This window comes from Colobus angolensis, unplaced genomic scaffold, assembly GCF_000951035.1.
Source record: "Colobus angolensis palliatus isolate OR3802 unplaced genomic scaffold, Cang.pa_1.0 Scaffold351, whole genome shotgun sequence".
NCBI lineage: Eukaryota > Metazoa > Chordata > Mammalia > Primates > Cercopithecidae > Colobus > Colobus angolensis.
The window spans coordinates 1,685,550-1,710,435 of NW_012116833.1; the positions used below are offsets into that span (position 1 = coordinate 1,685,550).

The 24,886-nt window shown below is 34.8% G+C and overlaps 1 protein-coding gene and 1 pseudogene across 4 annotated transcripts in view; both read right to left on the minus strand.

The window, feature by feature from the left end:
- Positions 1–24,886, minus strand: part of HDX (highly divergent homeobox) — a 198,459-nt gene that overhangs the window by 167,770 nt on the left and 5,803 nt on the right. Inside the window, exons 2-3 of one of the 3 annotated variants that reach the window (XM_011952936.1) lie at positions 16,354–16,462; positions 2,617–2,763 (exon numbers count right to left, since the gene is read on the minus strand). In XM_011952936.1, the coding sequence (XP_011808326.1) occupies positions 2,617–2,763 (147 nt within the window). In that variant the 5' untranslated portion in view covers positions 16,354–16,462. The remainder of the gene's footprint in view (positions 1–2,616; positions 2,764–16,353; positions 16,463–24,886) is intronic. The other 2 variants (XM_011952935.1, XM_011952937.1) reach the window with 2 other exon arrangements.
- Positions 7,979–8,698, minus strand: LOC105519559 (annotated as a pseudogene). The gene has a single exon (XR_001002988.1). The product of XR_001002988.1 is annotated as a glutathione S-transferase P pseudogene (transcript).

The following is a 24,886-nucleotide window of genomic DNA, read 5'->3' on the forward strand; positions in this document are numbered from 1 at the left end:
TTAATTTAAGGAAAAAAAAATCCATATGCCTTACCAAGTTGTGAGTATTATTATTTTGTGGCACAGTATAATAATTGATTTCCATAGTGAAAACCCTGAGTCAAAAAGTAAGGGTTCAATTATTTTCCACATTCTCAGTTGATAAAAGTAGGAAAGTGTATAAATAGGAAGGTATATAAGAAATATTTCCTTTTAAAATGAAAATAAAGAAAATACATTGCCTGAGGTTTCCCAAAAGCTGAATTAAGTTTTACTAAAATTTGTTCAGTTATCAATTATTATCAAAATATACCAAAGCTTATAAGATGTAAGTGATTCTCATTTATGTTACATCTTAAAAGATGTGTCAGACAAAATTGATATGATGAGAATTTGGGTTTAGGAACTAATAAAGTGATATTACACAGGAAATAAAGAAAGAAAAGTCATTCGGTCATTAATCTTTAGTGTCCATAAATTTATGTTTCAGTTCTCTCTTTGAAATTCACTGTCTCTAAACTCCTTTCCCTTTTTTTTGTATCTCTTTCTTTGTTTTCTTGTTTTTTTACCCCAGTATATTTATTTTTGCTTGATGTTTTAACTTTTTAAGTTTTCTTTACATTGAGATCAAGTTCTTAATACAGTGGGACTTAAGGATTTTTTAAAAGAAAAATGCAATGAATACTTTATTAATAATAATAAAGATCTCTTTCAAGTAGAACATATAACCCTAGCAAAGTATCCGGGGAAGGGGGTGGAGTGTAGAGTGATGAGTCTACAAAAAAATTCCTTTTGCCCTTTAACTGGAAAAGCCATCAAAATTGTGTTGGGATTTAGATTAGGAAGACTGAATTTCTGTAAAATTTACATTGGAATGGAGGGAATGAATCCATTTTTTACACTTTTTTGTAACATGTTAACATTTTACTGATAATCTATATGCTAAGAAATTATATATTTCATTCCCATTGTTTGTTTTAGATTTTCATACCATTTTGAGCATAAATATAAATCTCTGTATTTCAACACTCTCAATATTCAATCACAATAAAGTAAGTTATGAGGGGAAGATTGCAATAACACGTTGGAAATATGAAAGATTTCACAATGTGAAAGATTTTCACAATGCAGCTGCCTGGCAAGGGTTTTCACTTTAAGGTAATGACAAGATAAAAGAAAAAAAAAAGCAGAGGAAATTACTGCAGGATAAAGAAAGAAGCACTTGTTAACTGCAATCTCATCAACTTAAAATATAATACATTTTTATGTTATATTTTCTAATACAGTTAGACATTTTGCTCTGTGGCTTAGTAAAGATATTTCAAATAAGCCATTTAGAGCTGTAAATAGGAGATATTTCTGGTTCTTAAACAAATCTGAGTATGATGACTGGTCTCAGAAAATAAGAAACAGATATCCTGGACCAGGCGCGGTGGCTCACCCTGTGATCCCAGCACTTTGGGAAGCCGAGGCAGGCGGTTCATCTGAGGTCAGGAGTTTGAGACCAACCTGTCCAACATGGCGAAACCCCGTCTTTACTAAAACTGCAAAAAATTAGCCAGGCGTGGTGGCAGGCACCTGTAATTCCAGCTACTCGGGAGGCTGAGGCAGGAGAATCACTTGAACCCAGGAGGTGGAGGCTGCAGAGAGCTGAGATCGCGCCACTGCACTCCAGCCTGGGCGACAAGAGCGAAATTCCGTTTCAAAAAAAAAAAGAAACAGATATCCTGGATATTTTTGTCTAGAATTGGTGGCATAATTCCCTATTTGAAGGCGAATAAATATTGTAGTCTTTAAGAAACACATATTCTGAATAATTATTAAGATATACTTATCTTTAGGGTCTTTGAAGGTATGTCGAAAGCAAAATAAACTTAAGAACAGACATCCTTTCTCTTTCCTAAATTAGCCTAATGAATGCCAAGTAGGAGAAAGTTGCTAATCTTTCAATCACTAAGGTTTCACACCAAGAGGATTTGTAACATTTTCAAACAGACATAAAAGTTCCTATGCATTCAATAAAATCCGTGACCAGTTCTGTTAGATTTATCTCTTGCCTCCTCTCAATCACCTTCTCATTACCTTTCAAGAATGTAGCAGCTCTGACTTTTACAGCTGAATAACTATGATTGTGATAAAGAAAAATTTATTCCCTTAGGATTCCTTGTCCCTTACTTGCCTACCCATCAAAATGCATGCATTTTACTTAGAAAGTATTTATAAAGCAGACCAAATGCCTGATGAAAAATTCAAATACAATGAAAAATAAGTCACCTAGAGTATTCTCTTGATAAATGCCTGTTTTACTGATATCATTTTTGGGGATTACATCTACATTAATTTGGGGTTTAAAGAGCATAAGATCAACAATGAATCTTAAATGTATGTATTAGTTTAAAAAGCTAAGATTTTAAAAGATATTTACACTGCAAGGGTTTCTGTGTTTTAAGGTATTTATAGAAACAAATACAAACTGAAAGATTAGTCCTATTTATTTTTAAAACAGTATTGTTATACCAGGGAAGTGAAGCCGTTTATAAAATTAGTGACTTCATACCCTGAGTATTTTTCTCATATTAAGCAAATATCACTTGTAATAAGAAGCTTTAAATTTGAGTGTAAGACCTCAATACTTACCCTGACTACACTGAAGTCCAGCTTAGTCTCCTGTGCACACTGTAATATGAGCTGAAAGCAATTTTTACTTTGATTTGTCATTCCATTTTCATAATAACGCTGTAAAATCCTTTGTTGTTCTACAGTAAATACAGAACGTAGATTCATCTAAAAATAAAAGAAGATACTCTGAAAATTGGAATAAAAATTTGGTATGTGTAGAATTTGTACTCCTATGTCTTTTTATGCAATTTCAGTGCTTCCAAGCTGTAAGACTTCTGCAAGTGAATTAATCTCCAGTAGTGGGCAATAATTTGTGTGCTAAAGGGAGACAGCTTCTCAATTAAAAATATGCATAGTGCAAACACTTATTGAATTTGTTCAGATAATGTACCGACTTTAAAGAAAAAAAAAACACAAAACAAAAAAGAGGAAAGTCTTTATCTGGTTAGTGTTAATACATGGAGTAAAAAAAGGTAATTTCACTGAAATAAATATTTATGGCTAGTAAAGTCAGAGATGGTGGTAGCCATATGTGATCAATTATCAACAGGGACACTCACTGTTCTTTGTCAAGGAAGGCATCTGGCATATGTCTTATAGCCAGAAGCTCTGCTCTGGAACAAAAGGGTGCTTCTATTTTTCCTCTTGGATAAAGGGATTCTTCTTATATGTTAAAACAAAACCTCTCTTTAGAGCTTAAATATAAAAAAGAAGGTTTAGTGACTGTGAACATTTCTGTGCTTTAGGGAATACTACCCAAAATAATTATTTTAATAAACATAGAATATACATAAAAATTTTAAATTATGTGCATTTTACTAAAAATAACCATGTTAAAACTATGTACCTTTTAATTAAATTGACATCATCACAATTTGACAAGATAAGTTAGAAAAATGTTTTATCTTTCCTGCCAATAGATAAAATGTTTAATATTAAAGGTATACAACTCTGTGAATTTAAAGAATAAAAGTCAGGTCAAACTCTTCTTTAAAAATGATCAATTCTAGTAGTGCATTTAATAAAGAATCCTTGTGATTAGATTAAGTCAATTTTGGGTTCTTGTTAAAAGCTGTCACACTAAACGTGTTAATCCCAAAAGCTGACAGAAAAAATACCACATCTTTTCCAAGAAAAGTGTCTCCTCAAAATTAAGAAAACAGCAACATTAGTTGGGCATGGTGGTGTGAGCCTCTGGTCCCAGCTACTTGGGAGGCTGAGGTAGGAGGATTGCTTGAGCCCCGGATGTGGAGGTTGCAGTGAGCTGAAATCACACTGCTGTACTCCAGCCTGGGTGACAGAAACAGTCTCAAAAAAGAAAAAAGAGGAAAGAAAAGAAAAGAAAGGAAGGAAGGAAGGAAGGAAGGAAGGAAGGAAGGAAGGAAGGAAGGAAGGAAGGAAAAGGGGAAGAAGAAAAGAAAAAAGAAAGAAAAGAAAAGAAAAAAGAAAAGAGCAACAACAAAGCTCTTCAAGCCAAATTATACAGAAATTTTTCTAGCATACTGTGTATGGAAATAACCAAGTACATTGACATGGAAATAACATCTTTCTCTGAATGCTTTGAACAATAAAGCTCTCTAATAAGGAAAGTAAGCAGTCACCCAGTCATCCAGTGCAGTCGGTACACCTGACTTTCTTTCTTGCCCACGCAAGCATCTATCTTATCTATCTCCTATCTAATGTTAAGAGATCTGATGAGAGAAAATCAGATGTAGGCAAGCACCAGGAAACATGAGAGTAAAGTTTCTCTCTGAAACATCAGAAGCAAAGACTTCTACTGACTTTCTGAAGGGGATCTCATTCAGTGCACTAATGTGTAAGCCTAAACCGAACGAAATTTTCAAGGATGCGTAGACAAGTGAGCAGAACAATATCCATTAAAGCAATTTTTTTTTTTAAACTATCATGGCTGCCAGATTTCAGAGCAGTTTGGGGTTTCTTTTCCTAAATGATTCAGCTGCAGTCAGGAGAAGAGTCAGAAGACAGAGGTCAAATACCTGAAATATTTCTGGTATTTAGAAGCTGGTATGGATTTAGAAGCAAGGTACTTTGAAATGGGTTCTGAGGACAATGGTGAACTTCAAATCATTAATGTACAATCAGAACTCTGATCCTCCTCTGCAGGGCTGTACCTACTGCAAAAAGTCTAAAGTACAAGATGTAAGTGATCACCAAGTATGATAAAATCTGCCCCATGTTTTCCCATTAGCTGGCTGCAACTCTTACATTTATCTAAGTGTGATATCAACCTACAAAACACACCAGGTCCTTCCCCATTGATACCAATAGCCAAATAAAGATGACTGAGTACTAAACAGATTTCTGGATACTGCAATTCTGACAATAGACAATGCAGGGACCTTTTAGTTTTCCCTTTAAATTCAGAAACAACAGCAGCAAGGCCACTTTGCTCAAAAGATCTACTATATTATAGGAAGTTCATTCTTTACAACAACTAGATGACCCCATTTGAGCAAGATAATTTATCATTACCTTCATCCACCCTAGTTATCTTGGCCTCTGAAGTGGCAAGATATTGAATGACTGCACAGCCAAGTTTCTTAATCATTTGCAACAAAATAATAAAAATAAACAGAGTTTTAAAAATAATATCTTTTAAAATTGGATTTTTATTTATGTGGAAGATAAAATGACAAAGCATCGGTTCCCTGGAAATTGAAGTCTGTTGGGTTGTGGTGGGGATGGTGACTGAATTAAGGGATTGAGTGCTGAAGTAACAATTCATTTAGTTTTACCCCCAATATTCTATATTGTGCTACCCATTCAGCACATGCCCACCCATAGGAATAAGACAACCTTGGTTTTATGCTCAGCTTCATTGCTGATAATTGGTAAATCATTTAATTTTCATGAATACCCATTACCAAGTCTGTAAAATGTTGGATTGTACAAGTCATCTTGTCTATCACTCGGGTTGCTACAAATACGTTATGATATATGAATTCGTTTGTCTTAAGTTGTAAAGCATGTTATAGTTGTAATATACCTATATTTTTAGTATAACTAGGCTCTTAAGTTTACATATCATATTCAGATATGAAATTTTTCAGGTTCTACTCATGTTTAAGATTCAGTATTTTGATGAAGATTCTAAGACATTGAGAAAACATTAAATCATGCTTAGTATGTTCTATTCAAACAAGCTGAACAATGAGTATAATTTTTTAGATTTGTTGCTTTGGAAGTACCTGAAACATACAGCTTCTAAGAATGACTGCTTCCTTAGGTATTTCAGATAGCTAAGGCTATATTTTCACATGGAAACATTTGAGATAAATTCCTATATGATGTAACACTGTTCTTACAGATTCGATGCCATACTTAAAACCAGCTCAATGCCTTACTGATGCCCCCGCTAATTAAAACATTTGAAAAGTACTAAAAAATTTACTTATAATTATTCATTACTGGAAAACAAGATATTCTAAATGGGATGACACATTTGGAGGCTGAGGCAGGAGGATCTTTTGAGACCAGGAGTTTGAAACCAGCCTGGGTAGCATGGTGAGACCCCCATCTCTACAATTTTTATTTTTTTAATTTTAATTAATGCAGCATGTTGGCACGTGCCAGTAGATCTAGCTATTCAGGAGGTTCAGGTGGTAGGGTCTCTTGAACCCAGGAGTTTGAGGTTACAGTGAGCTATGATTGCACCACTGCACTCCAGCCTGGGTGACAGAACAAAACCCTGTCTCTAAATAAATAAGCAAATAAATAAAAATAGGACAAGTCCATAAATCATCATCAAATCATCATCAATTCAAATATAACACATTCTTTCCAATATTAAAAATGTGCATTTTGGATAAGCCATTGATGTTTTTGTTTACAAAGTGTTGAGCCAAGTTAAACATAACACATTGAATATCTTATTTTGGTCAACATGTCTATATTAATATTGTACTTTTTATCCATTGTTATTATTCACTTCTAAACTTACATACAATAAAATTCACTCTTTTTCATGTACAGCTTTATGAGTTAAGAGAAATGTATATAGTCATCAAACCATCACCAAAATCAAGACACAGAAAAGTTTTTTCACTCCCAAAAGTTTCCCTTTGCTGCTTCATTAGCAAGCCCTCCAGCCACCCCAGCTCCTGGCAACCACTGTTTCTATAATTTTGACTTCTGTAGACTACCATATAAATGGAATCAACATGTAGACTTTTCAGCCAGCTTCTTTTATTTAGCATAGAGCATTTGAGATAAATATGTGTTGCTGTGTGTCATCAGTAGTTTGTCCCTTTTTCTTTTAAAGTCGTACTTCATCATATTCATGTACCACAGTTAATTCATCCACTGAAGGACACTGAATCTGTTTTGAGTTCTTGGCTGTTATGAATAAATCTGTTAAGAACATTTGTACACAGGTTTCTGTGTGCAAGTAAGTTTTCATTTCTCTTGAGTAAATACCTAGGAATGAAATTTCTGGATGGTAAGGTAAGTATATGTTTAACTTCATAAGTTGTTAACCTGTTTTCAAAATTGGCTGTACAAATTTGTATTCTCAAATGCACTGAAAAACATTCAGTGAAAGATTCATTTCTTTCACTTCCTCATCAACATTTATTACAGTCATTTTTTTTAAAATTAGCCATTACCTAGGTGTGTAATTGAATATTATTGTTGTGGTTTTAATTTGCATTTGCCTAGTAACAAATGTTGTTGAACATCTTTTTGTATACTTATCCACCAATTCTTTGTGGAAGTGTTTTACTCAAATATTTCCCATAATTTTTAATTGTGTTGTTTGTTTACTTATTATTGAGTATTAAGGGTTCATTATATATTCTGGATACAAACCCTCCATCAGAAATATGATTTCCAATGTTTCTCCACCTGTGGCTTATCTTTTGCTAATTATTTATATCTTGTTTGATTTCTTTTCCTAGAGATTTATAGTTTTCAGAAAACAGATCCAGTACATACTCTGTTAAATAAATATCTAAATATTTTCTGTTTTTTTTGGGGGGGAGGTATTACTGTAAATTGTATTTTTTTTTAACATTTCCAATTGTTCAGTGCTAGTTTATTAACATACAATTGATTTTGGTATATTGAAGTTGTATTCTGCAACTTTGCTAAAGTAACTTACTACTTCCAGTTGATTGTTTGGTACTTTCTACACAATCATGTCCACAAACAGGGACGAGTTTATTTCTTGTTTTCTGATATGCATTCCTTTCATTTTCTATCTTCGCCTAAATGAACTGGCTAGTACATAAGCATGATGTTTTAATAAGAGCTACGAGAGTAGACATTCTTGCCTTATTCTCAAGTTTGGAGAGAAAGCGTTAAATCTTTCACCACTAAGTATGATGTTCACTACAGGTTTTTCTTTTTTTTTTTTTTTTTTTTAGAAATTGTATTGGTCCTGGAGAAAGGGAGGCAAGCAGCCCCTGCCTCCCGCTCAGAGTGCCCCCAGCCCTCACTGTTTCCCGTTGCCATTGATGGGGAGGTTCACGTGCTCAGGGGAGTCCAGGAAAGCCTTGAGCTTGGGACGGGCACTGAGGCGAGCCACATAGGCCGAGAGCAGGGGGAACGCATCCAGGCAGCCGGGGGCCAGGACCTCATGGATCAGCAGCAAGTCCAGCAGGTTGTAGTCAGCGAAGGAGATCTGGTCTCCCACAATGAAGGTCTTGCCTCCCTGGTTCTGGGACAGCAGGGTCTCAAAAGGCTTCAGTTGCCCGGGCAATGCCTTCACAGAGCCATCCTTGACCGCCTCGTAGTTGGTATAGATGAGGGAGAGGTATTTGCAGCGGAGGTCCTCCACGCCATCATTCACCATGTCCACCAGGGCTGCCTCCCACTGGTCCTTCCCATAGAGCCCAAGAGTGCGGCCCAGGTGACGCAGGAAGGTATTGGACTGGTACAGGGTGAGGTCTCCGTCCTGGAACTTGGGGAGCTGCCCATACAGGCAGGAGGCTTTGAGAGAGCCCTCTTGCCAGGTCTCCATTGTTACCACCTCCTCCTTCCAGCTCTGGCCCTGGTCTGCCAGCAGCATGCGCAGGGCCGCGCAGCGGCCTCGAACCGGGAAGTAGACCACGGTGTAGGGCGGCATGGTGGCACACACGACGGCGGCTGCGGCGACGACGACGAAACTCCCACTACAGGTTTTTCATACATGCCTCTCACCAGGCTAAAGAAGTTCCCTTTTATGTTTATTAAACTGAGTTTTTATTATTACTATTATTATTGTTACCACTAATGGATATTGAATTTTATTAAATGTTTTTTCTTGCATCTATTGAAATGATTGTATAGTTTTTATTCCTTAATCTTTTGAAATGGTAAATTATGCTGATTGATTTTCAAATGTTAAACCAGCCTTCTCTTCCTGGAGGAAACCTCACTTGGTAGTGATGTATTATTCTGTTTATATATAATTTGATTAAATGTTTAAATATTTGGTTAAGAATGTTTTAGTCTATTTTTGTGAGGGATATTTTTATGTGGTTTTCTTTTCTTGCACTGTACTTGGTTTTAGTACCAGGGTAATAAGTTAGGAAGTATTTCCTTCATTTATGTATTCTAGAAGAAATCACATGGAATTGCTAATAATTTTATTTAAATCTTTCTTAGAAATCACTAGCAAAACCATCTGAACATGGAGTTTTCTTTGTGGGAATGTTTTGAAGTACAAATTACATTTCAATAGTATTCAGATACTCTATTTATTATTGAGTGAGATTTGATACTTTGTGTCTTTCAAGGAATTGCTCCATTTCATCTACGTTGTTGAATTCAAAGGTATAAAGTTGTTTATTAATAGTTTATTGTTTATTATTATTGTTTTACTGTCTGTAGGGTCTGGGGTGATGTACCTTTTTTCTTCTTGGTATTGGTAAATTGTTCTTCTTTATTTAGCATTTATTTACTGATCTTTTAAAAGATCACTGTTATTGATCATTTAAAAGAACTAGCTTTTAGTTTCATTAGTTTTGTCTATTGTTTTTCTGTCTTCATTTTCACTGATTTCTACTCTCTATTTTTTGTTCAATAAGTATTTATTGAGTGCCTTCAATGTGCCAGATACAATGTACAAGGGACACAATATTTATCACAGGAGATATGGTGGATCCAGTGCTCATTTTGATGTCACAGATTCCACATCACTGAGAGGTTATTTGGTTTGATTTTGTCCACCATTCTATTTACCGGGCATATTTATTTTCCTACAACAGTCTGCAACCCTCGTTTTCTGCCTTCTGTCATTTTATTAACAAATTGGCATCTGTTTTCCCTCTCTACAGGTGACTTTTCTCACCTTTTTAAGTGCTTGTACAATTTTTTCTCTTAATTCTTAAATTTCAGTGACCACTAAATTTAATCTCAACCTTTATTTTATTATTATTATTATTATTTTTTACTTTTAGATTCAGGAGGTATATATGAAGGTTTCTTACTTGGGTATATTGGATGATGCTGGGGTTTGCACTTCTAGTGAACCCATCACCCAAATAGTGAACATAGTACCCAATAGGTAGTTTTCCAAATCTTGACTGCCTCCCTCCCTCCCCACTTTTGGAGTAATCATTATCTATTGTTTCCATCTTTATGTCCACATGTACCTATTGTTTAACTTCCACTTATAAATGAAAACATGTGTTATTTGACTTTCTGTTTTTGTGTTAACCACTTGAGATAATGGCCTCCATTATCCCATCCATGTTGTTGCAAAGAATATGTTGTTGCATCCATGTTGTTGCAAAGAATATGATTTCATTCTTATTTATGGCTATGGAGTATTTCATGTTTTATATGTACCACATCTTCGTTGTCTAATCCACTGTTGATAGACACTTAGATTGATTCCATGTCTTTGTTATTATGAATAGAGCTGAAATATATATATATGAGTCAAGGTATCTTTTAGATAAAACAATTTTTTTCTTTGGGTAGATACCCAGTGGTGATATTACTGGGTCAAATAATAGTTCTAGTTTTAGTTTTTTGAGAAATCTCCATACTGCTTTTCACAGGGGTTGTATTAGTCCATTCTCATACTGCTATAAAGAACTTTCCAAGACTGGGTAACTTAAACAGGAAAGAGGTTTAATTGACTAATAGTTCTGCATGGCTGGGGAGGCTTCAGGAAACTTACAATCATGGCAGAAGGGAAAGTAAACATGTTCATATTCACATGGTGGCAGGAAAGAGAATAATGATAGCCAAGAAAAGTGGAAGCCCCTTATAAAACCATAACATCTCATGAGAACTTACTCATTATCATAAGAATAGCATGGGAGAAACTACCCCCATGAGTCAATTGTCTCCCATTAGTCCCTTCCACAACATGTGGGAATTCTGGGAGGTATATTTCAAGTTGAGATTTTGGTGGGGACACAGCCAAACCATATTATTCCATCTCTGGTCTCTCCCAAATCTCATGTCCTCACATTTCAAAACACAATCATACCCTTCCAAAAATCCCCCAAGGTCTTAACTCATTCCAGCATTAACCCAAAAGTCCAAGTCAAAAGTCTCATCTGAGACAAGGCAAGTCACTTCCACCTATCAGCTTATAACATCAAAAGCAAGTTAGTTACTTCCTAGATACAGTGTGAGTACAGGCATTGGGTAAATACACCATTCTAAATGGGAGAAATTGGCCAAAATAAATGGGCTATAGGCCCCATGCAAGTTCAAAATCCAACAGGGTAGTCATTGAAACTTAAAGTTCCAAAATGATCTCCTTTGATTCCATGTCCCAAATTCAGTTTATGCTGATGCAAGGGATGGGCTTCAAGGGGCTTGGGCAGCTCCAATCTTGTGGATTTGCAGGATACAGCCCCTATCCCAGCTGATTTCACAGACTGGTGCTAAGTGTACATGTCTTTTCCAGGCTCACGGTGCAAAGTGTCGGTTGATCGGCCATTCTTGTGTCGAAGACAGTGGTCCTCTTCCCACAGCTCTACTCTGTGCGGGGGCTCCAACCCCACATGTCCCTTCCACATTGCCCTAGCAGAGGTTCTCCATGAGGGCTCCACCCATGAAGCAAATGTCTGCAGTGACATCCGGGCATTTTCATACATCCTCTGAAATCTAGGTAGAGGTTCCCAAACCTCAATTCTTGACTTACGTGCACCTGCAGGACCAACAACATGTGTAAGCCACCAAGGTTTAGGTGGCTTTGCACCCCCTGAAGCAATGGCCTGAGCTGTATGTTGGCTCTTTTTAGCCATGGCTGAAATGCAGGGCACCAAGTCTCGACTGCACAAAGTAGCAAGGCCCAGGGCCTGACCCATGAAACCATTTTTTCTTCGTAGGCCCCTGCACCTCTGATGGATGGGCTGCTGTGAAGACCTCTGAAGTGTCCTGGAGACGTTTTCTCCATTGTCTTGGTGATTAGCATTTGGCTCCTCATTACTTATGCCAATGTCTGCAGCTGGCTTGAATTTCTCACCAGAAAATGTAATTTTCTTTTTCACTGCATCATCAGGCTGTACATTTTCCAAACTTTTATGCTCTGCTTCCTCTTGAACGCTTTGTCACTTGGAAATGTCTTGCAGCGTATACCCTAAATCATCTCTCTCAAGTTCAAAGTTTCACAGATCTTTAGGTAAGGGGTAAAATACCACCAGTCTTTTTGTATAGCAAGAGCGACCTTTACCCCCATTTCCAACAAGTTTCTCAGCTTCATCTGAGACCACCTCAGCCTGGACTTCATTGTCCATATCACTATCAGCATTTTGGTCAAAGCCATTTGACAAGTCTCTAGGAAGTTCCAAACTTCCCTACATCTTTCTGTCTTCTGAGCCCTTCAAGTCTCTAGGAAGTTACAAATTATCTCACATTTTCTCATCTTCTTCGAGCCATGCAAACTGTTCTAACCTCTGCTTGTTACTCAGTTCCAAAGTTGCTTCCACATTTTTGGGTATCCTTATAGCAGTGCCCCACTTGCAGTACCAATTTACTGTATTAGTCTGTTCTCACGCTGCTATAAAGAATTGCTTGAGACTGGGTAATTTATTAATGAAAGAGTTTTAAGTGACTCGTAATTCCACATGACTGGGGAGGCCTCAAAACTTACAGTCATGACAGAAGGGGAAGCAAACATGTCCTTCTTCACATGATGGCAAGAAAGAAAAGAATGAGAACCAAGTGAAGAGGGAAGTTCCTTAGAAGACCATCAGATCTTGTGAGAGTTTGCTCACTATCATGAAAATAGCATGCGGGATACCACCCCATGATTCAATTGCCTCCCACAGGGTCCCTCCCACAACACATGGGGATTATGGGAACTGTAATTCAAGATGAGATTTTCATGGGGACACAGCCATACTATATCAGAGGTTGAACTAATTTACTTGCATTCCTACCAATAGCATGTAAGTGTCTCATCTTCTCCACATTCTCACCAATATCTGTTATTTTTTGAATTTTTAAAAATAGCCATTTTGACTGGCGTGAAATGGTATCTCACTGCAATTTTATTTGTATTTCTCTGATGATCAGTGAAGTTGATCTGATCTTATATTTACTAGTCTCTTCATTTGGCTTTGTTTGGATTTAATTTATGTTTCTTTTCCTAGTTCCTTGAGATGGAAGCTTATACTCTTTATCTGAGACCTTTCTTCTTTTCTAAATACAAGCAATTAATGTTAAATTTACTTCTAAGTATTGCTTTGGTTACATTCTAAAAATTTTGATAAAGTATATTTTAATTACCATTCAGTTCAAAATATTTTCCAATTTCTCTTGTTTATTGTTTAATTAAAATATTTAGGGCATTTCCAGATATCTGTTATTAATTTTTAGTGTAATTTCATTATGATTAGAGAACATACCTTTTATCATGTCAATTCTTTAAAATTTTTTTAAATTGTGTTTTATGTCTCAGAAAATGATTTCTCTTGGTGACTGTTCCATGAACACTTGAAAGGAATGTATTTTCTGCTGTTGGGTGGTCATTTCTAAAAAAGTCAATTAGGTCATGTTGTTTGATAGTATCTTCCAAGTTTTCTACATCCTTACTGACTTCCTCACAACTTTTTCTATCAGTTACTAAAAGAGAAATGCTGTAATTTCCATCTATAACTGTGGATTTGTCTATTTTTATTTTCAGTTCTGGAAGTTTTTACTTTAGGTGTTTGTTTGTTTGTTTGTTTGAAACATAGTCTCACTCCATCACACAGGCTGGAGTGCAGTGGCATAAACTTGGCTCTCTGCAACTTCCATTTCCTGGGTTCAAGCAATTATCATGCCTCCTGAGTAGCTGGGATTATAGGCATGCATCAACACACCTAGCTAATTTTTGTATTTTTAGTAGAGACAGGGTTTCACCATGTTGGCCAGGCTGGTCTTGAACTCCTGGCCTCAAGTGATCTGCCCTCCTTGGCCTCCCAAAGTGCTAGGATTACTGGTGTTAGCCACCAGGCCCAGCCAACTTTTTGCTTTATGTATTTTGAAGATCTGTTGTTAGGCACATACACATGTAGTATTGTTACATCTTTTTGGCAAATTGACCCTTTATTCTTTAGTTATGTAATGCCTCTCTTTATTCCTGGTACTAGTCCTTGCTCTCCATTCTACTTTGCCAGACACCAATATATATACTACAGCTTTGTTTTGATTGCTGTACCATAGTATATCACTTTCTATATTGTATTTTACCCTATGCCTTTATATATAAAATGTATTTCTTTTATAAAACATATAGTTTGGTTATTTAATCCAATATGACGATGTCTTTTAATTAGGTTCTTTATACTGCTACATTTAATGTAATTACTGATAAGGTAGGATATAGGTATACCATTTTATTTGTTGTTTCCTGTTTGTCCCTCTGACATTGATCTCTTTTTTCCAACTTCTTTCGGACTCTCTGAATACTTTTTGGTATTCTGTTTTAATTTTTTTTTTTGCTAATTTTTTTGCATATATTAAGTGATTGTTTTGAGGATTACAATGTATATTTCCATTTTTTCTTTTTACACAGTTAATATTTTACAACCTCAATGACAACTATCTAGGTCCCTTTTCCCTACCCTCTTTGTGTTTTAGTCATCATACAAAGTACATCTCTATGTATTAGAAACCCTGATAGACAATGTTATCGTTTTTACTTTCAACTGTCATACATATTTTAAGGAACTTAAGAAGACAAAAATAGAAGAATATTTACCCAGAATTTACCATTTAGTTTGGTCCTTTTTTTGCTCCTGAAACTCAAGTTTTCTCCTGCTATCATTTCCATTCAGCCTGAAGAACTTATTTTAACATTTTTAAGAATAGATCTGTTTGTGAAAATTTTTCTTAGGATTTTTAAATCTGAGAATGTCTTTATGTCATCATTTCTGATACATATTTTCATGGACTATAGGAATCTGGGTTGACTTTTTTTTTTTTTTCATTTAAAGATGTTTTTCCACTGTTTTACATCTCCATGATTTCTCATGAGAAAAATTCAGTCATTCGTATCCTTGTTTTCCTATGTATATGCTGTTTTTCTATGGCTATTTTCAATATTTTTTGTTACCTCTGGCTTTCAGCAGTTGGACTACTAAGTGCCTAGGCATAATTTTATTTGATTTTATATTATTCCAAGCTCCTTGATCTTGAATCTGTAAATTTTCATCTTTTGTAAAATTTGGGAAGTTTTCAGCCATTATTTCTTCAAATGTTTTTTTCTACAACAATCTCTCTCCTGTCCTTCTGGGATTTCGGTGACATGAATACTATTTTTACATCATCCCATAGGACTTGAGGTTCTGTTCACATTTCTACATATTTTTTTCCTCTCTGTTCATCAGATTAAATAATTTGTGTTGATTTATCTTAATGTTCACTGTTTCCACTGTCTTCACCATTCTGCTACCGAGCACAGATGGTGCCTTTAAAAAATTTCAGATAATGAATTTTCAACTCTATAATTTCCATTTAGTATTATTTTGTAGGCTCTATTACTCTGCTGAGAACTTCTCACAGCTTACTCTTTTTCAAGATGTTTATTTTCATCGAAGGGAGGGTAGTTATAGTAACTGTTTTAACACCTTTTGATACAATTCCAACATCTGGGTCATTATAGGTGTTGTCAACTCCTGTTGAGTATGTTTAAACTCTATTTTGGGTATTTTGAATATTATTTGTTGGCATCCTCTTGAGAATATTGATTTGGCAGAATACAGTTAGCAGGCAATCAACTATGTCAGATTCAACTGCAAATCCTTTTTTTTTTTTTAACTTCTGTCAGCAAGTCATTTCAGTTTTGAAATCCTTTGCTGTGTTATTTTGGGTCTGTCCTCACACTAGTACCATTTGGGTGGTGGTTTCAATGTCAATTCTATTTCCAAAGCCTTTGCTATCTATTTTGAATCTGTTCCACTCATGAGCAACTCAAGAATGAGCTTAAGCTTTCTACAGGTTGATGACCAGTATTAAAGGATCCCCTTCCTCAACTCTTTCCTCTCCATGATTCTCCACTCACTGTACAGCCTGCAAGGGTCACTTTTCCTGGTCTTCTAGCCAGAAATATAGGGTTTCCGTTAGAGTTTATTTTAGTTGTTCTATTGTCACTGCAGCATAGCTCTGCAACTGGAGCCACCATTGACAGAAAAGTGGAAGTGAGAGACAGAGACTGAAACTGACTCAGGATTTACTCTCACACTGTTGGGATTGCCGGCTGTTATTGCAGTTTTAGCCTGCAATGTACCACTCCATAGTTCCATGAGATGGATCCAGCCTTGGGTCAAAGTCTTAAGAGAAATGGAGGAAGACTGGGAAACTCACCCATATATGGTCACTTCAAATTCTGACTGCCATCCTTAATCTGCCTGCTTTTGTTTACTTTTAGGAGTTCTGAGGGAGTTTCTTTTAAAATTTTGTCCAGTGATTGTAGCTGTAATAATCAGGAGAGAAGGTTATAGTGGGCTTACTTCATCTTGGTCAGAATTGGAAGTCTAGCACTGTATTTTTAAAATTTAGATCAAACTAAACTTTAAGGAACTTTAAGTCAAATTAAAGCTATATTTTAAAATTAAATACTTTTGGGTTGATATTACTGGTTTAAAATCTAAAACACACACACAACCGGTTTTCCTCAGAAGCTTTTATATATGAAAATACAAATAACTACACTTTTGAATAAATTAAATATTAGAAATGTTTTGAAGTAAATAAAAGACAATAGCAATAATATATTTCTAGGCATTTTTTTCTTGGCATTTTAATTTTCTTGGCCATAAAAATAAATGCTTAATCTTTAATTGTATAGTCCCTAGTTGTTTTGCATAATTTGGTATGAAGACTTATGAAGATTCCCCAGTTGCCACTATACTTTCACTTCTAAGATATTTTGGGAAATCAGTCATTCTGGAAAGCTAAAGTGTATACTCTTTTGAGCAATAAAACTTTACTTTTCATAAGTGTTCATCTTAGATGAAAATATTTCTGAACTACCATATTCACTCTCTTGAGTTTTTAAACAGGGAGTAGAGAAATAAAGTCTTTTTGTTATAAGACTGGGTCATTATTATAAACATAATTTAATGAATGGTGTTCTAATAATTGTGATACTGTGTCTGTCTCATTAAAACACGTTAAACTCCTGCATATCCTTTTTATAGTTTCTCTTTTACTCTCCTTGTCTGTCATCGTTTGTCATGCTGTCATTGGGCTTCTCTTTAGCAATTCCCTCTCACCCCTAATTTGCTGGGTTTTGTTGTTTTTCATTAGTTTGTTTTTTCTAGTCTGGTAGAAGACCAGACTTTTCTGGAAAGGCTTAAGAGGTTCACTCATGACTCTATCATTTGGACCTTACCTTGTAGATTTTGTGACACTTATTTTCTTGAATTTGCTGGATGAATGATATATGTGAAGGATTACTACTGTGCCCTTTTACTCTAGTGATAATCTATAGTAGTTAAAATGGCTATTTTATTTCACATATTATGAGCTGAGCAGTAGTGGAATAGAAAGTTGGATTAAAATCAACCCCCCGACCATGTGGATATATGGTTGTGGTGAAGTACAATTTATGGCACTAATTATTTAGTAAACAAAACAACTGCCATCTTTTGCTTAATACTTAGTAAATAAGGCAAATAAAAACATTAGATGAGATATTAAATTATTCTTAACAACACAGAGCAAGTGGGACTTCTGTTAGAAGAAGGAAAGAGTTGTTGTAGAGATTGGGGACTCTTGGATCAAACAAACTTTGGTATTCCACTCCCAGGTCAATATGTCAATTTTTGTGTACCAATGATAGACAAAGGGAAACCAGTGGGCCAAGTTCACCTCTGCTGATGTTACAGAGAAAGAGTTTTATCCTCAACTGTCTATACAATGCTCAATAATCTGCTTTGCTCTGCCTTAACCAATCAGGCAGACCTAAGAGTATGGCAGAGGGAGAGTTCCTTCTCTTTGCCTCATATACTGTAAGCTTCTGTATTACAGGAAGCAAATTTTCATCTTTTTTATTAACCAGCTTCCAAAACAATGCCTTGGACATAGTAAGTGTTCAAATGAGTTGCAAAGTATTATCTCCACTTCTATTTCCTAAAAAACTTTTGTGTAGATTTGATATTACTTCTTTCTTAAATGCTTTGTAGCATTAATGAGTAAAGCAACTTGGGTCTGAAGATTTCTTTAAAGGAAGATTTTAATTAAAAATTCAATTTCTCTTATTAAATATAAAATATTAAGTTACTGTTTTTCTTTTACAATTGATTTTAGTAATTTCCAACTTTTAAGAAATTGATCCATTTCCTTTAAGTTATGGAATGTATAGTCATATAGGTTAACTTTGTGAGTATACTGCTTAATGTCTGTACAGTCTGTCATGATACATTCTCCCTCATTATGATATTGGCAATTTGTGTCCTCTCGCCTTTTTTCTTTTTTTCTAAGATGTAATATTTGGTTTCATTGCCTTTGTTCATTGCTTTTCTGTTTTCTATATCAATTATTTATGCTCTTAGCATTATCATTTCTTCTTTATCCTTGTTTTGCGCTTAATTTGCTCTTCTACTAGTATTTTGTTAAAGTAACCCTCAAGTAATAGATTTCAAGTTTTCTACGTATCCACTAAATTATCCTTTTATTTCTCCTCTACTGGCCTTTGTGCTATTATTGCTACATATTTTGCTTTTACAAATGCTACTAAATCCCAAATAAGTTGTTATTGTAAAAATCAGACAGTTATTGCTTAAAATGTTTTTTTAATTAAAAGATCTTTAATTTATCCCCACGTATTTATTATTTCCAGTACTCTCCTTTCCATTATGCACGTTAACATTTCAATTTGGTATTATTTTTCTTCTGTGTGATGATTTCCTTTAACAGTTTTGATAGTGTATATCTGCTAGTGATGTATTTTACACTTTGGTATGAGTGGATGAACTTTTATATTGCTTTTTTTGTATATAAAATTCTAAGTTAACTCATTTTTTTCTTTCAGCACATTAAGAATGTTGCCCTATTGTTTTTTGTGTTGCATTGTTTCCGTGAGATATATCCTACCATTGTCATATTTGTTCTCCTATACTTAAAGGGCAGTTATTTTCTCTGGCTGCATTTAAGATTTTCTCTTTTCTATGAATTTCAATTATTAGATTATGAAATACCTTGGTGCCATTTTCTTCATCGTTCTTATTCATGGGATTTATTGAGCTTCTTGGGTATGTAGGTTCATAGATTTCATCAAATTTGTAAAATTTTCAACTGTTCGTTTTTAGATAATTTTCTTCTACTTCTCACCTTCTGTGACTCACAAAATATGGATGGTAGGTTGAATGACTTTGGCTCACAATTCACTGTTGCTCCATTCATTTATTTCTCCTATTTTTCTCTCTACTTTTCATTTTGAATACTTTTTATTTGTGTGTATTAAGGTTCACTATTTTTTTTTCTTCTGCAGTAGCTAATCTGATGTTAAAATTATCCAGTGCATTTAACATTTCATATACTGTATTTTGTCTCTAGAATTTCAATCAATGTGGATCTTTTTAAAAACTCTATTTTGTTCTCATCTTGGTTGTGCTTTCTTCTACCTTATTGAACATATGGAATGCAGAAATAATAGCTTTTTTTTTTTAAACATTCTTCTCTACTAATTTGGCACCCTTTTTTCATTCTGTTTTTCTTAGTGCTTTCTCACTGGAATATGAATTGTATATTTTCCTTTTCTTTGCATGCTTGGGGATTTTTCCTTTAACATCAGATATTACGAATTTTGTTGTTGGGTACTGTCTGTTTTTGCAGTATTTGAATATGTTTGCCTTTGTTCGGAGATATATTTAAGTTACTAGGAATTGGTTTGGTTCTTTTGAGGTTTGCTCTTGTCAGGCAAATCTAGAATTACCTTTATTCTAGATCTAATTTGCTCCATTACTCAGGCAATACCCTTGTGAGGACCTTCTTAAATGCCTCTTGAAATATGATGTTTTCCAATCTAGCTAGTGGGAACATAACTATTCCTGGTCCTGCGTGAGTTCTGAGGATTGATTTGCCTGTTCCTTTATTGTGGTTCTTTCTCTGTCCTCATCAGTTTCATCACACAGTTGAACTGATCGTTATTCAGAAATTTGAAGGGTCCCTCTACAGATCTATGAAGCTCTCTCCATATTCAGTTTTCTCCTTCACTGTGCAATGTTCTCTCCAGTACACTGTTCCTCAAATTGTAGGCACCTTTGTACTTTCTGAACTCTGAACTATGTCTTCTCAACTCAGAGAGACCTCTAGCCTTTCGGAGCTCCTTTCACCTGAGCTATTGTCTGGAAACTTTCCCAAGGCAGTAAGTTGAAACATTCATAAGGTTCATCTTGTCTCCTTTCTCTCGAGAATCATGGTCCTGTGCTGCCTTTTGTCAAAGGTCTAAAATTCATTATTTTCTATTTTTTTCTGTTTTTTTGTTTGTTTGTTTGTGTTTAAATAGTTAAGATAAAAGAGGAAATCCTGTTACTGTTACTTCATCATTGCTATAAGCAGAAATTCAGGTGACCTTTTCGAGTGGTGGAGTGGGAAGGCTTTAGGAGTCTGGATACCTCCATCCTATTAAGCTCTTAAGCTTCATAACTTGCCAGTCTTGTGACTTTAGCAGAGATAATTGACCACTGGAACCTCAGTTCCTTCATCTGGAAAATGGGACTATAAAACCTGTCCTATTCTTCTTCAAATGATGTGTCATCTACATTAAAATACTTAATAAATTGCAATGTGCCATGTCAAGTCTATTTTTGTTAATAGTTAACATATCATCAACTGGCCATCAGTACTGGGAATAACTCTTTTAACGTACATCAATCCACTCCTATACAACTGATATATGAACCTCAAACGAAGGATATGTACATTATATTATGATGGCAAAAGGAAGACTGATTCTGAGACCCCTGTCTATGCAATAGTAGTTTAATCTTTCAAAACGTTTAAGAATGTGAAAGTTAAGCACAACAAATAGCATGGTGTCCACATATGCATGGAAGCCACTCCAGAATTTTTTAGTGTAAATTTAATATTACAAAAAGCTTTTTTTTTTTCTTTTTTCTGAGATGGAGCTTCACTCTTGTTGCCCAGGCTGAAGTGCAATGGCATGATCTCAGTTCACTGCAGCCTCCACGTCCTGGGTTCAAGCAATTCTCCTGCCTTAGCCTCCAAGTAGCTAAGATTACAGGCACTGGCCACCACAACTGGCTAATTTTTGTATTTTAGTAGAGATGGGGTTTCAGCTCTCTATTTACTTTATTTTATAATCATCTTGCCAAAGTTTTTAGATATTGCAAAAAATAAATTCCAGCATTTTCAAAACATAAAGTCTAGTGACAGACATCTGTTTATTCTAATACTATGAAAGTATATTGTCTGTTTATTAAGCTATAATTTACTGAAATGTATTGTACACATCTCTTATCTTTCTTTTTAGAGATAAAATCGACCTATATTGCTTAGGTGAAAATAGAAGCAAAAGGAATTTTAATAAAAACTTATCATACGACTTCCTCAGGGCACAAAGAAATTGTTCACTGACCTCACTTTAAGACACACCTAAAATTATGTAATTAATATTTGGTTTTGTCAGCTACATAAAACATATTCATAGTGACATGAACACAAATTGCAAGAAAATTGTATGTACACATACTCCACATAAATATATGAAAGTACAAAGGGACATATATGTCTATAGCTACATCCCTAATGACTAAATTCTAAAGAGAGCTTCTACCAAACAAATGCATTAGCAAGTAAATATACTGGATTTCAGAATGTTTAATCAATGATAAAAATGTATTAGCCTTTAATGACACTTGCTTTATTCACATGGTAATGTGTTCAAATAATATACACCTAAAACTATAAATACCTAATCATAATCTCAGATATCAGAAATAATAAATACCTAGTATTTGATAGCACAACAGGGTTACTATAGTCAAAATAATTTAATGATATATTTTAAAATAACTAAAAGAGTATAACTGAATTGTTTGTAACAGAAAGAATAAACGCTTAAGGGAATAGATAGGCCATTTTCCATGATGTGATTATTATGCACTGCATGCTTGCATCAAAATATCTCACGTACCCCTTAAATGTGTACACCTACTATGTACCCACAAAAGTTAAAAATAAAAAAATTAAAAATACTAAAAAAAAGTAAAAAGATCAATTTCAAATAGATAAACAAGCTGAATGACCAAAACAGAAATAGGGACTCAACTGAATGACTGATTTCCTTTAGCTCTGTTTTTATGCAATCCCACATGCATCCATCCATACAGAATATATGACAGTGATATATAGCACTAATGACCAGTGATATATAGTGTCTCCTAATGAGCTAAGTAGTACCTGTATTCATTCATATTCATCGAGTACATTTTGTTTCAATAAATTGTTTTTCTTTGTACATTTCTAGCCCTAAAAACAAATGTGCAAGTAATCACTTCTACCTTTCACTGGAGAGTGTTTGTACTGCCACAACCATTGACGACTAACATTTCACAATGTTGCAAATCACAGTCTTGTTAATACCTTTAAAATTTAGGTTGTATTTTAACTTACTAATGAGGGAAGTACACAAAGAAATAGACTATTAGTTATCTTATAACTCTTATTCCTGATTTTGCATCAACCTCCAGAAATTTAGGGGAAAAAAATTTAAGCACACATTAGGGTTTAGGGGGGATATCCCTCAAAGTACACCATCAAGTGGTAAGTAGGTAACATTATATAAACACACACATATATAGTGTAGAAACAATATACAAACACACATGTATTTAGATAATGAAAATGTGAAAGTATAAATTTATCCCCACCAAGAAAAGAAAACACTTGTACAATTTTGGTGGGGATTTAAATTAGTATAGTAATTATAAAAACAGTATGGAGGTCCCTAAAAAATTAAAAATAGAATTCCTACCATATATGATCCAGCTATCCCACTTCTCAATATATAGCCAAAGGAAATAAAATCAGTGTCTTGAAGACATATCTGCACTCCCATGTTCACTCACTGAAGTCTTACTCACAATAGCCAAGATATGAAGTCAACCTAAGTGTCTATCAACAGATGAATGGATTAAGAAAATGTGGCATATATACAAAATGGAATACCATTCAGCTTTGACAAAGAAAAAATAATGTTGTCATTTGCAACTACATGGGTGAACCTTGAGGACTTTATGTTAAGTGAAATAAGCCAGGCACAGAAAGACAAATACTGTATAATTTCACATATGTGGAATCTAAAAAAAGTCAAATTCATAGAAGCAGAGAGTAGAAAGGTAGTTATCAAGGTTGGGGAACAGTGGGGGATTGGGTAGATGTTGATCAAGGAATACAAAATTTTAGTTAGACAGGAAGAATAAGTTCAAGAGATCTATTGTACAACATGGTGACTACAGTTAATAACCATGTATTGGATACTTGAAAATTGCTAAAAGAGTGGATTTTACATGTTTTCACCACAAAGTAAGTATGTGAGGTAACTGATATGTTATTAGCTTGATTTAGCTGTTCCACAAGGTGTACATATATCCAATTATCATGTTACACACTATAAACATATACATTTTTGTCAATCAAATAATGAAGGATTATCCCCACAAATACTTTAAAGAGTAAGAAAATGCATAGTGTAATCATGCTCAAGACTTCTTGGCAATAAAATAAGGAAATTGCATAATGACTTAAAAGTGTCATAGAGTAGAACCCCAAATCTGATAGCCACAGGTAAAACTCCTCCTTTATTCTTCAAATGAAAAAAATAAAACAAAAGCAAGAGATACTTAAGGCAGAATATCTCAAACAGAGACCCAAAGATAGATTTTTTCAGTGTAGGAAAAATTTTGCTTTTGTTTTTGTGGGTAGCCTCTAAAAGTTGGAAAAGCCAAGGAAACAAAACCTTCTCTAAAGGTGCTAAAAAGGACAGTACTGCTGACACATTTATTTTAACCCAATGAGACCCATTCAGACTTGTGCCTTCCGGAACCATAAGATAATAAATTTGGGTTGTTCTAGCGCAATAATTTTGTCGTGATATGTTATGGAAGCAAAGAGACAACATACCATTCCCCTTGAGGATGTTGATGACAGTGAACCCAATACAACTATATTCTTCTGTAACACTCCGTTGAAAAGTCAAGTAAATAGGATAAACATCATTTCAATGGTAAAGTCATTGCTGTCACTAATGTAAGTGGATATACTCAGAGGCTTATCGATTTTACCTATGACATTTGTATAGTTTTTTTCTCTTAATGATGCAATGTATACTTCAGAATGGAACAAAGCTGATCTGTATTCATCATACAATATATAATGGAGAATGCTTAGATTGCATATTTCTTTAGAAATGTGAAAACAGACTAAAGAAAATTCAGGTTTTTGTTTCTATGATCACCAGCTTTTAAAAGTCTCTGTTGTACAGGACGTCAGATTTCACTTTACTTCAGTGCTTCTCAGACATTAATACACATATTAGTAACTGGGGGGTCTTGTTAAAATGCAGATTCCGATTCTGCATATCTAGCTTGGGGCCAGAGATTTTGCAGTGTCTAAGCGTCTCCCAGGTGATGTTCATGCTATCACTCTATGGAACACACTTTGAATAGCAAGGGAGGGATTCACAAATCCCTGCCTGAGGCTCCATATCACAAACAATACTGAATTCAAAAAGTTTCTCTCTGCATTCAGTATTACTAGGTGGGAGAAGAAAAATAATCTCAAACTGACTTCCAACATCTTTTAACCATTTATTAGTGATGAAAGTGAGCCTAATTAAAATGTCTGACTCATTACTTTAATAACTAACATA